Source organism: Montipora foliosa, chromosome 12 (genome assembly GCF_036669935.1).
Source record: "Montipora foliosa isolate CH-2021 chromosome 12, ASM3666993v2, whole genome shotgun sequence".
Classification (NCBI taxonomy): domain Eukaryota; kingdom Metazoa; phylum Cnidaria; class Anthozoa; order Scleractinia; family Acroporidae; genus Montipora; species Montipora foliosa.
In genome coordinates this window covers 6,069,005-6,080,703 of record NC_090880.1, presented here as the reverse complement: position 1 = coordinate 6,080,703, position 11,699 = coordinate 6,069,005, and the positions used below count along the sequence as shown (strand labels likewise).

General features: G+C 40.2%; 1 protein-coding gene across 1 annotated transcript in view; it reads left to right on the top strand.

The window, feature by feature from the left end:
* LOC137978898 (ficolin-2-like) overlaps positions 1-10,549 on the top strand; it is an 11,445-nt gene extending 896 nt beyond the window's left edge. Inside the window, exons 1-6 of the mRNA XM_068826018.1 lie at positions 1-79; positions 198-484; positions 2,198-2,312; positions 3,246-3,368; positions 8,627-9,007; positions 10,023-10,549. The exon at positions 1-79 is cut by the window's left edge and continues 896 nt beyond it. Coding sequence (XP_068682119.1) covers positions 1-79; positions 198-484; positions 2,198-2,312; positions 3,246-3,368; positions 8,627-9,007; positions 10,023-10,279 — 1,242 coding nt within the window. The 3' untranslated portion in view covers positions 10,280-10,549. The remainder of the gene's footprint in view (positions 80-197; positions 485-2,197; positions 2,313-3,245; positions 3,369-8,626; positions 9,008-10,022) is intronic.
* Positions 10,550-11,699: the final 1,150 nt, after the last annotated feature.

Genomic DNA, 11,699 nt, shown 5'->3' with positions numbered 1-11,699 from the left:
TTCAAAATATTTCTGAAAGCCGTTCGCCTAGCTCTGCCAATTCTCCTTTCATATGCGCTTGTTCAAGGTGCTACTGAAGGTATTATGATAATGTTCCTCGTTTCTTTCTCTCTATCCGATCGTGACCAATTCTGTTGAATTTCCATGGATTGAAATTGCTATTTTTGCTCTCCTGATAGTTTGCATCTGCTTTTCAGATACTTTGGTGCTCAAGGGCGGAGAACCGACTCCAAGTGCCCGTTATGCAAAGTTCATTCGGGACAAATTCGCGTACCTAAATATCGGAGTTCTTCGTAAAATTCTTGTTGAAGGAAGTATTGAGTGCGCATTGTCGTGTTTGGATACACTTTCATGCCTTTCCTTTAACCTGGCAGCCTTTCAGGACAACAACGATAAAGTATTGTGTGAACACCTTTCTTCTGACAAGTACAACAACTCAGATCAATTCGTTGCCAGCAAAGTTTTCCACCATTTCAGCATCTTGGTGAGTTCAGAAAATTTCCTACAAATACCAAAAGTTAATTTATGACCAAGCTAAGTTTTCAAAAAGCAGATTTTTCTCCCGAAAAATGATAGCAGTTAACTTGAAAGGTTTGCGCCGGCGTGTTTTACACGCCATGCAGGGCTCTGTGCAATTTCTTTTTTCTCCGTTTGCAGTACCGCTTGTTTTGCTGTCTCATTTTACAAGACAAGTTGGACGTAAAGTTTCTAGTTCAGCATATGCCTAATGATTCAAATATAACAAGTAACAGCGCCAGTAGGCCTTAGAGTATATCTTTTAAACAGGAAAATTCGTGATGAGCAGTTGCAAAGGGCTGGTTTTATAAGATAGGCGAGCCCATGTTGTTGCTGGGAGGTAAACAGAGTTTTTTTTTAAATATTGTTGTAACACCTGGCAGACTCAGGACGTTTGGTGTCCTTGTGACTTCAAACTCAGTTTTAATTAAATAGTACAACAAATCGCAAATTTGTTGCTCGGAAAGTTTTTTTTTACCACTCCAACTTCGGATAAGGTAATGAAATTATGATTTATTGGAATGACCACGAGAGAGTGAGTGAAAAACAGAAACACCAAAAGAGGTCGAAGATAAAATTGGCTTTCGCTACTACGGTAAACGTGAAGTTAGCAAACTTCCGAACACTTCAGCATCTTCTACAAATACCATAAGAAAATTTGTTACACTCAGTTGAAATGACCGAGCTTTCATAAAGCAGATTGTCCCGAAATGCGGAAAACGTTTGCTTGTTTAGAATGGTAAACGTCGGCGCCTTTTACACGACGTGCAGTGTCTTGTTCAACTTATCTCACACAGTTTTCTGTATTTCTTTTGAAACATACTGTTTCTTTATAAGAAAAAAAAAAACGATTCTGCTTTTGGTGCACACGCCTTATGACACAATTCTTCGAGATAGCAGGGCTGGTTTCCAGCTGAGCGCGCGCGCGTAAGCCACACTCGCAATTCTAAAAGCTGCTCGCGTCAGCTCATGATTCAAAATGGGTCACCAGAAATAAACAAATACCGCTAATTTTGCCCACATTTCTTCTGATTCCTATACATGTAGAATATAAATAAACATCTCCTATTCGCGGAAACTACGAAAATTGTACACACACGGTTTAATGGTCCTTTTGTGTTGGCCTGTAGCTTCACTCGCGCGTGCACTCGAATGAGCGGGTGACGCATCCGTAAATGCCGACCTTATAACCCCCTCATTTTTCCTCATTTTGCAACTTTAATCGTTTATATGTCTGCTTCCAGACGGTGAATTTTTTTTTTCTCTTTTTACATGTTAGCTTAGATTAATTTAAAACGTTTGTCTTTCAAATTAAAAAAAAAATGTAGGTGAAAAAAAACTTATTTTTCAGAAAAAGCGACCTACAGATTTTGTTAAATTTTAAATGTTTTAGAGATAATTTCTAACATTATCTGGTAACGCTGAATGGGAAGATTTCACCGTCCCGTTTTTTTTTTAAGACAATATATCTTGATTTTAACGCTTAGAGAAATGCCTCATATCGTTGTCATGGTAACGCTCTTTTGAAAGAATGATATACTGAAAAATAAAGTAAAGCTTATAAACTGACAGGAAGTCATTGAGACACCTGGCACACTTGAAAGGGGAAGGTTTGTTTGCTTGTGACAGGAAACCTTACATCGCTAACGTTTGCAACGATTATCAACATTTTTATATTTAGTCACCGTGTAGCAGTGGGCCTTGCAATGGCAATGGAAAGTGTGTGCCTCTTTATGCAAAAAACAGTTATTTGTGCGTCTGCAAAACTGGATTCATCGGTGAAAACTGCGAAAACGGTAAGAAAAAATCCTGGCAAACTGATTGATAAGTCTTGGGGTTTTGAGGAAGCTGCTTGATAAGCAAAACTTTACCAACTTAACTATTTAAAACTGTTATTCATTGTTTTTACCGAACGTTTCCTTAGAATGTTTATTTAGGTTGATATTGGAAGAGTGCGGATAACGAATAATTGTTATAATTTTACAACCCAAATACTTCATCCATTTACCCACACCAACGGCAAATGAAATAATCAAATAAACTGGTAGGTGAAAACTGTTTCCTTTCAAGGATTCAGACCCGATCAACAAAGGCCGAAATCGAGAATAAGCTTACTGCACGGATGGTCGACACAGGATCCATCTCAGTGATTAAAACTTATCCCCGGTATTTTTTATGATAGGAACTTTGGAATTTATTCCACACAAAACATTTACCAAAAGACCTACTCACCTCAACACTTATCTTTCAAAGAAAATAATTTGTACGCTAAGTGAAAAGTGTTGAACGATTCATCTTTCAGCATCCAGTTACACATCGGAAGAGCAACTAAAATGTCTTCTTTTAGACAAACCATTCTTCGGAAGCATTCTCTGTACTCTTCCTTTAAAAGGTTTTTGGAAAAAAAAATGAAGACGAAGCAATAGCATCTGAAAACAGAGTCGTTAGAAACATCCTGTTCAAATCCTTCTCGGCGGCTATAATTTGATCAGATATTTAACGATTTTAGCAGAACTATGATATGCAACTCTGTAACCAATCGGGGTGAGGCCCCAAAAGCTCTATTGTTTTACGACCAATAAGAGAAAAGAGGAAAAGGCCAGAATGCACTCCTTCCTCGAGATGAAACGCAGTATGATTTCAGGCTATGCTGATGACGGCAATGCTAACGTCATTTGCAGTCACGCAAGAACAAAAATTAAAGCTGAGGCCCTGAATTACTTTTTTAGATGTCCACGAGTGTTCATCGGGGAAACAGAACTGTAGCACTAAAGCAGTGTGTGCCAATACGGATGGTTCATATAACTGCACCTGCGAGGAAGGGTATACTGGAGACGGGCGGAATTGTTCAGGTGAGCGCACAAGTGTCAATCTCTCTTGTTTAGCCTTGGCCAACCAGTTTACGGTGTTACCTAAATTTAAAATACTACTGCAACCAAATACTCAATAGACAATGAGAATGGGTCTGATACCTGTAGCGCTTCTGATTGGTCCGCGACCAGATTGCACCTGCTAAATGAAAAAAACATGAATCGGGCACGGAACGCAATGTCAAAATGGTTCTAAATTCTACAAGAAGCTCTCTTAAAAATGGATAATATCGTAAACTGATGGGACGAATTCCCTCGCAGATTTCACTTCTAGCTTATTAAGGAGTCTCGAAGGGGTTTCAACACTTAGAAGACACTCTCTTTAGATCGAATGACGCTACAACACTGTATCAAGTAACAGCAATGTTATGGTACCATATGAAACACCGATTATTTCCAAACAACATGTGATCATTATTGTGATGTAATACGTTACCTTGGCAACGGGAACGCACAGCAAAAACACCTTATAATTTGGATTTAGTTGCTCATATCTCAAGAACGAACTCGGTGACCCCCCTTTTTTATTGCTGAAAAGTGATTAGATGGCCACGATAAAACTTTCGGCAAAGTTTAAAAAAAATCTAGACAATCTAGAAACTAGAAGTTTAGAGCCACCTTAAAAAAAATAACAAAATTAAGGTGAGTCTTAATCCACTAGACAGAATCTTTTTAAGCTTTGCAGAGAGTTTCATCTTGCCCTTCTGATTACTTTTCAGAAATAAAAAGATGGAGGTCACCAAGTTCGTTTTTGAGATATAAGCAACGAAAGACAAAACAAAGGATGTTTTTTACAGGGCTTGCCCGTTGCCACGGTGACATATTACGTCAAAATAATGACTGTATCTTGTTCAGCAATAATTCGTGTTTGATTTGGTATCACAATATTGCTGATACATGATACAACGTTGTGGTGCCGATCCTTCTAATAAGAGCGTCACTTGGAAGGGTTGAAACTGTTTTGAGCCACCTTAACTTCTCCTGTTGTTTGATACAACCTTCGCGAGAGAATGCTGATGTCGATTCTATATAATACCTCTAATAATGTGCGCATGTCTAAGCACTTCAAAAGCTGCAGGATGAAAGGTGAAATGATCTTGCGCATGAACAAGACAGCAACTCCGTTACAGCAGTGCCACAGTGCCGCGTTGAAGTTCGCAGGTGAAGCATGGTTGAGCAAGCAGTCAGTACATGGTGGTGACTACTCGAGCAGATGAAACCTTTCTTCTTGGCACAGAGCAAGCTTTGTAGGAGCTCATTAATACAACTTGTTTGAGCCTAGCAGCTGTACTTCTGGAAAGTGAACTTCATGGGTTGCATGAAAAAGCCTTGCATCAGCTCTTTATGAAGTGAAACTGACCTCTCGACACCTTCGGTGGCTTCTTCTTCTTCTTCTTCTCCCTTTTCTTGAATGACTCGCGAACGGTTGATCCATGTCGGCACCAGGTGCATCTTCCATGGTAAAAAGTACTGTCTTGCTAAACTATAAATTCATTATGAAATGTTAAAATACGTTTATCCAGTGACTTTCTGCTTTACGTCTGTATGAAATCAAATCTCGCCCCACAGCACGTTCCTCATCTGCGCGTTTTGTAGAATTGCTTGACAGTTATGCATCAGTCAATTCCAGCAGTGCCCTTCCCCCCCCGCCCCGCCCCCCAGGCTAACCCCCGGGCATTAATTTTTTTTTTTTTTTTAATTGGCAAATTCCCCGGGGTGGGAACACATAAGCTGTCTAAATGCCCTGTGGTGGGGACGAAGAAAGAGGGCAAATACCCCGCTCCCGGGATCGTCGCCTTCCAATAGGCGCCTGTATTCGCAGGCTACTTTGTCTGTCAAGAATCAAGACATCTTAAATGATCTTTCATCGCATTTTACGCTCGCAAGATCTGTCTTGAAGATCGCATCATTTGAATTCAGTGTTTCATATAAGTCCGCTTTCATGAATTTAAAAATTGCTAGGCTAGTTTTGAATGCGAAATGCGAAGTAGTCGCGTTTGCGCAGTCTTCACGTCAGTGATTGTTTTGTGATATTAGTTCACCTTGTCGCTTTTATATATTCATATGCTTACAAGTATAAATGAAGAAATACTTAAAATTGAGAAAACATACCTTTAAAAACTTCCATAAGTTTTTCGAGTCCGTGACGGACAAGAAAGTCTTTAACGAAGGCCTCGTCTTTTCCGATAAACTCTTCCATGTTAACTCGAAAACACGTGTGTCAAATGCCCAGGGGTTGCCCCGGGGTAGGCTAATTCCCAGCCCCTGGGCCGCGATAAAATTGCGAATGCCTCACCCCCGGGACTTACAACTTGAACAAATGCCCCGCGGTTGCCATGGGGGGGAGGGGGGGATGGGCACCGCTGAAATTGATTGATGCATTAGGTTAAGTCTTCGGATTCCTTTTTGTCAGAATAGGGTAATTTAAGTGCAGGAAGTTTATAGACTCGTTCAAAACATATCAACTCTTCGTCGGAAAATACTACATATTGTTTTTCCTCCATACGACATTTTTCCGTGAGTATTTGGCATGTACAAAATTTGACCTTAATTCTATTACAGCCATCGTGGAGAGTTCAATTGATGAGCAGAGTTTTGGGCCAAGAAGAACATTTTACCGACGGGTAGATAGATTTCACTGACCCTTTGCCGATGCCATAGGTCCATGGATTACCAAACCAGGCTACTATGGACTACCTAAATAAATTGTGTACCAATGGTTTTGCTTTTAATTTGTGAATCTTAGGTTTAACTAACTGCTACCCATTTCGTACATGTTTGATGAAGTGTGTTGCACGACACCAAATATCAAAAGGTTAAACGTTGTGGTGTTTTGTAAAATGGAACTGTTGCAGCCTCTCCTACTGCCGCTCTTTCTTCGAAGTCATTACACCGGCCAGGTACAGTTAAGAGAAGCAATTACGAGCACAAAGAAACAATTAACATGTTTCCAAGGCCCACTATGGGCTCGTTTCGCCAAATACTGACTTATCTTCCCGTATATTGTTTACTTTGAATAGCTCGTCCCCGTACTTATTAGCGAATTAAATATACACCAACTGCGGACTACCGTTGGACGCGGGTTCCCCAAGTCTGAAACACTGGGTCCAGACTACGTGCTACGGTCAAAGCAGAATTGCTCGCCTTTACAAATTATTAACAAACAAATTTCTTTCCAAAAAGCCGACAAAGACTTTTATATAGCTTGGCAGAAAACAAATCAAAGATATGCTGCATATCCCTATTGGGATTTCGAAGATCATTTTAGCCTTGATTATCTGATCTTGCAAGGACGAATGTTTGGCAGACTTCAGAGTCATTAAAGCTGATCTTCTTCGCTCAGCAGAAACCCTGCGAGTTCCTAGACTTGGTAAACTGGTTAAAATACATGATATGGTTTCGACAATTTGCCCTTTGACATTAACTTTCATTCAAAATCGAGATTGCCTAAACTCTTCCCCCAAATTATTCTGGCTAAAACGTTGCTCGAAACCGTCGAAAATAATACCGCTAAAAAGACGTATTGGTTCAAAATTGAAATGGAAAATGAAGTGGAGACTATAATTCTCTTAATTTCGAAAAAAAATTATTAATTTTTCTCCTGCATTCCTTTCCCACTGTTCCCACCTTTGCTGACTACGCAAACTTTACGACACCCCGCCTTTAAATATCCCACATCCCGCCTCTATGTTAATCCCCATTCCGCATCCCGCCAAAGCTACGTTGGACCCCTTAAGATACGATTCTCAAACAAACTCTTGCCAAAATGATAGAAGTTATGATAAATCTTCAAATTTTATTCCTACGTCACAGTTGACTCTGCCTCAACTCACTAGCGTTCTTCAATGTGGTTTCGAAATTTCTACGCACTCTTCACACTCTTCACTACCTTTCCGAAAAGGAAAATAGGAAATCTGTTAAGAAAAGTGTCCATAATCTTAGTGCGCCTCGAAAGCAGCCTGAGTTCGAATTTTCGAAAATGCTAACCCACCTTCTTCCAAACCGATATTTACCGAAATTACTCGTTAAGTGCCCCTGTTCTTTCACTGGATAAATCTTCTCATAAAATATTGAGAAACTGTCTTCTTGTCAAAAGACCGGTGGCTCAGTTGGTTGAGCACCGGGCTGTCACGCGGGAGGTCGTGAGTTCAACTCCGGCCGGACCAACACTCAGGGTCTTTAAATAACTGAGAGAAAGTGATGCCTTTGTAATTACATCTGCAAATGGTTAGACTCTCTAGTCTTCTCGGATAAGGACGATAAGCCGGTGGTCCCGTCTCACAACCCTTCAATGTTCATAATCCTGTGGGACGTAAAATAACCCGCACACTTGTCGTAAAGAGTAGGGCATGTAGTTCCCGGTGTTGTGGTCTGGTCTATCTGGTCTGGATAGGGTAGGGTGGAGCACCTCGCATAGGACCTCGAGTCCTGTTCGTGCTCCTTCCCTCTGGGTAGGTTTAACCAGTAGAAGAGACAAACCAGATGTCTCGCAAAACAAAAGAAAGTCGTGTACTGCCTCGTGACATTGTCTTTACTTGTAAAAAAAAAACTTGTGTCCTGGTCCTACTGCCTCGAGTCACCGCTACAATGTGTTGTTATTTGATTGGTAGGAATCGATGATTCAGCATTCCCAAAATAGAGCGCAGGAGACAAGAAAAATCTAGTTTCGAAAGACCAAATAAACTGAAGTCTTAGAAATCATTTTATACTTGCATCTTTGCTTCCATTTCATAAAAGAGTTTCCCGAAACCACCAGTGCATAATGGCATTCCAGCTAGCTCTGCTTTTTACTGGGATTCGTGTTGGGACTATTGCCAAAACGTCTGTGCAACCAACAAAAAACCCTGGGATGAGTAAACCCCAGTGTAACGTGAATAACAACGTTACGCCGGACTACACTGCTGTAAGAAGATCGAGCAGCAACTCATTCATGATCAAATCAAAGAAGCAATCGCTGCGTTCAAAACAAACCAAACTGGCGGCTCTTATGACAAAGGTTTGCAGTTATAAATTTTAAATACTTTGTTCACTTCTCAGACATTAGTGGTTCAAGTTTTCCCATCTGCTCCCTCGCAAAAAGCACTCGGATTCAGGTCAATCAATTGCTTCTAAAACATTTGCATGCCAGATGTGTTTATTATTTTCCTCTATGACGCCCATTCTTACTTTTTAGAGGCTAGAAAAAAGAGTGAAACCAAAACTTAACTGACAGAAATTCATTCTGCTTCTGTAATTTTCAGTCTTCAAGAACTGCGTCGATGTTTACAATTCTGGCGAAAAGATCAGTGGTGTGTACAAAATCGACCCCGATGGTTTGGGAAAATTTGAAGTATACTGTGATCACAAAACGGCTGGCGGAGGGTGGACGGTCTTTCAAAAAAGACAAGACGGCTCCGTAGATTTCTTCCGCACTTGGGACGCCTACAAACTAGGCTTTGGTAATCTGAGTGGAGAGTTTTGGCTTGGATTGGACAGGATTCACCGCTTGACTACAAACAGCAGCAACAAGCTTCGCGTGGACTTGGAAGACAATCATGGAAATACAGCATTTGCCGAGTACAGTTCAGTTACAGTGGCAAGCGAGGGAGCAAAATACCAGCTGAGTTTGGGGAATTATTCAGGTTTGCAAACTCTGGTGATCAATTAACCCCGTGTTAATTGAGATAGACACACTTTCTCATTTAAACGAGGTGTAGTTTGTCTACAACTGATACAAATTCTCCTCAGATCTCGGAGAGTTTTACTTACTTTTCAATGCCAAAACAAATTGTAAGCCAGCGAGTTAACAAAAAAAAAACGAAAAGAGAACTTTACTGAAAACCCTGGGTTATCATTTCAGTCGTGGTGATAAACACATTACAACGATTTCATGGCAAGTAGTCAGAAACAAGAAACAATACCGAGTACGTTTTAAGGATTTGTAGCATTCTAAAAAAGTTAAGATATTGAATTTTATTTTGATTACTTAAGGACGGTGCCTATTAATTCAAAGGCATTTTTGCCCCGGTTTATGATTATGCAGCTAACGTAGATCTCTTAACAATTGTTATTGAAATCCAAATAGGAAATTGGGGGTAACCACGCATTTTTCAAAGATAATTGCTGAATAACATTTGTAAAAAGCTTTAAAATACAAAGCAATGTATGGCGTTCTTTCTAAAATTGAAGCTTAATTATCTCTCAAAAATGCATTGGTTACCCCAATTTTCTTTTTGGACACCAACAGGACTTACTAAGATCTAGTTTCTCCGGATAGTTTTAAACCGCGCAAAAACACCACTATTTTAGTAAGCATCACCGATAGAAAACCGGAGTATCTAGAGATGTGCAGAACTTATGCACAATAACAATAGTAGCTGCTGTCCTTAATCCGATTTCTTTTCATGGTCCAGGGATGGCACAGTGGTCGATTCCCACACTCGGTGTCATATGTGGGTTGAGTTTGTTGGTTCTCTACTCTGCACCGAGACGTTTTTTTCCGGGTACTCTGGTTTTCCCGTCTCCTCAAAAACCAACATTTGACTTGATTTGCTTTCATTGTTAATTTCAGTTTACAGTGTTCCCAATTGGTGCTCCAGCGCTAGAACGACTAGACACTATTTTAAAATAAAGTTCCTTTCCTTCCTTTTCATCCAGGCACTGCAGGTGATTCCCTTACCTATCACCGCGGGCATGCGTTTACCACCAAGGATCGTGACAATGATCAAAATGGAGGCAACTGTGCGTCAGGCAATAAAGGTGCCTGGTGGTACAACAATTGTCACCACTCCAACCTGAATGGTCTGTATCTTAATGGCAAGACCGATGGAAGAGGAATGAGCTGGTATCATTGGAAAAATAGTCACTACTCTGTCAAGCGGTCTGAGATGAAGATACGTCCACAGAACGTTTAAGACTCTGTGTCAGTGTATCACATACCAGTAACTTACTTAGTAACCAGGGGATGGATCTTATTGGTCATCAATAAATCGAACTGCTTAACGCGCACAACCGTGTAAAACACTAACTAGGTTTCACAACAAGAGATTTCTTGCGATTACATATCAGTAGCTTAGCATACCGCGCATGTTATCATCCGGTAGATTTAGATATATCAGTACTTGATTTGTTTCACAGAAGCTGTAAGCAGCTGGGAATGCTTTAATAAAGTTCGCTAGAGGTGACCAATGATAAATGTACTTCATTTTTCCTTGTCTGCATGATAGTTTTAACCCTTTTATTTTTCAAGAAAGGAAAGAAAATTGTCCTTCTTTCAACAATTCACTGCCTTTTTGCTCTCACAAGCCCTTTCCACAAAATAACTCAGAGCAACAACAATTTCGAAAATGAGAACATTAAAAGAATGGTATTAAGCTACGCCTTCACTTCAGATAACACTAAAATTGTCAATTGTCTAGTTAAAAGGAACCAATTCGATCCGGATGTTACCCTGGATTCCAGCGAGAAAATAACCTCTGGAATCCAGGGTATCCGGAAGTAGGACCTCCCTGAAAACCTCTTCCGGGTGATTGGAGCTTCCTGGGTAAATACCTCGAATTATTAATTATTGTTCACTTATGAATCAAGCACTGTGCTTCATATTTTTTAAATTAAAAGCCAGTTACAGAAGCTGATAAGACAACTATTGATGGTAATGATGTATTATGCCTGTGAAAAGGAGATATGATTTTATCTTGGCGACTCAATCGTGAGAAGTTTCTGTACCACATTTATCACGTGACCTTGAATGGCGATCCTGGCTCCAGTTCTTGTAGCTCCATGGGTGTAGCATAACGAAAGAGGTTCTGTTCGAATTCTGCCTTGCGCTCCAATTGCCTATTGCCAAGCAACCATCATATGAACTTGTCAAGGGTACAATACGCCATCATTATGAAAGAAAGGTATATTTGTTGAAGAGCGGGTTATAGACAAAAGATAGAAGTGATCTTCGCATTAATCAGGACAATTTAAGCAAACTGTCCAGATAATTGCGAAGGTGACTTCTATCTTTCGTCTATTACCCGCCCTTCAACTACTAATATACATTTCTTTCATTCATTAGTCCTTTCACGAGACCAAATGCGCCTAACAAAGCCCGAGGATCACTTCTATCTTACCCCATCACTATCTTTGGACCCTTTTGATAATGATAAAGAAATCTACCACTATCCCTAAAGAGACTTGCAGTAGCTTAGCCGTTACACCAAGTTTTTCTGACACCATTGTCCCGCATTTCTGCGCACTGCAATTATCAAAATACAAGAGATACACCAACACCAAGCGCATTTTCTTTATCCGCGATAAGATCAAATGCGCTAGACCACGAAACCGATC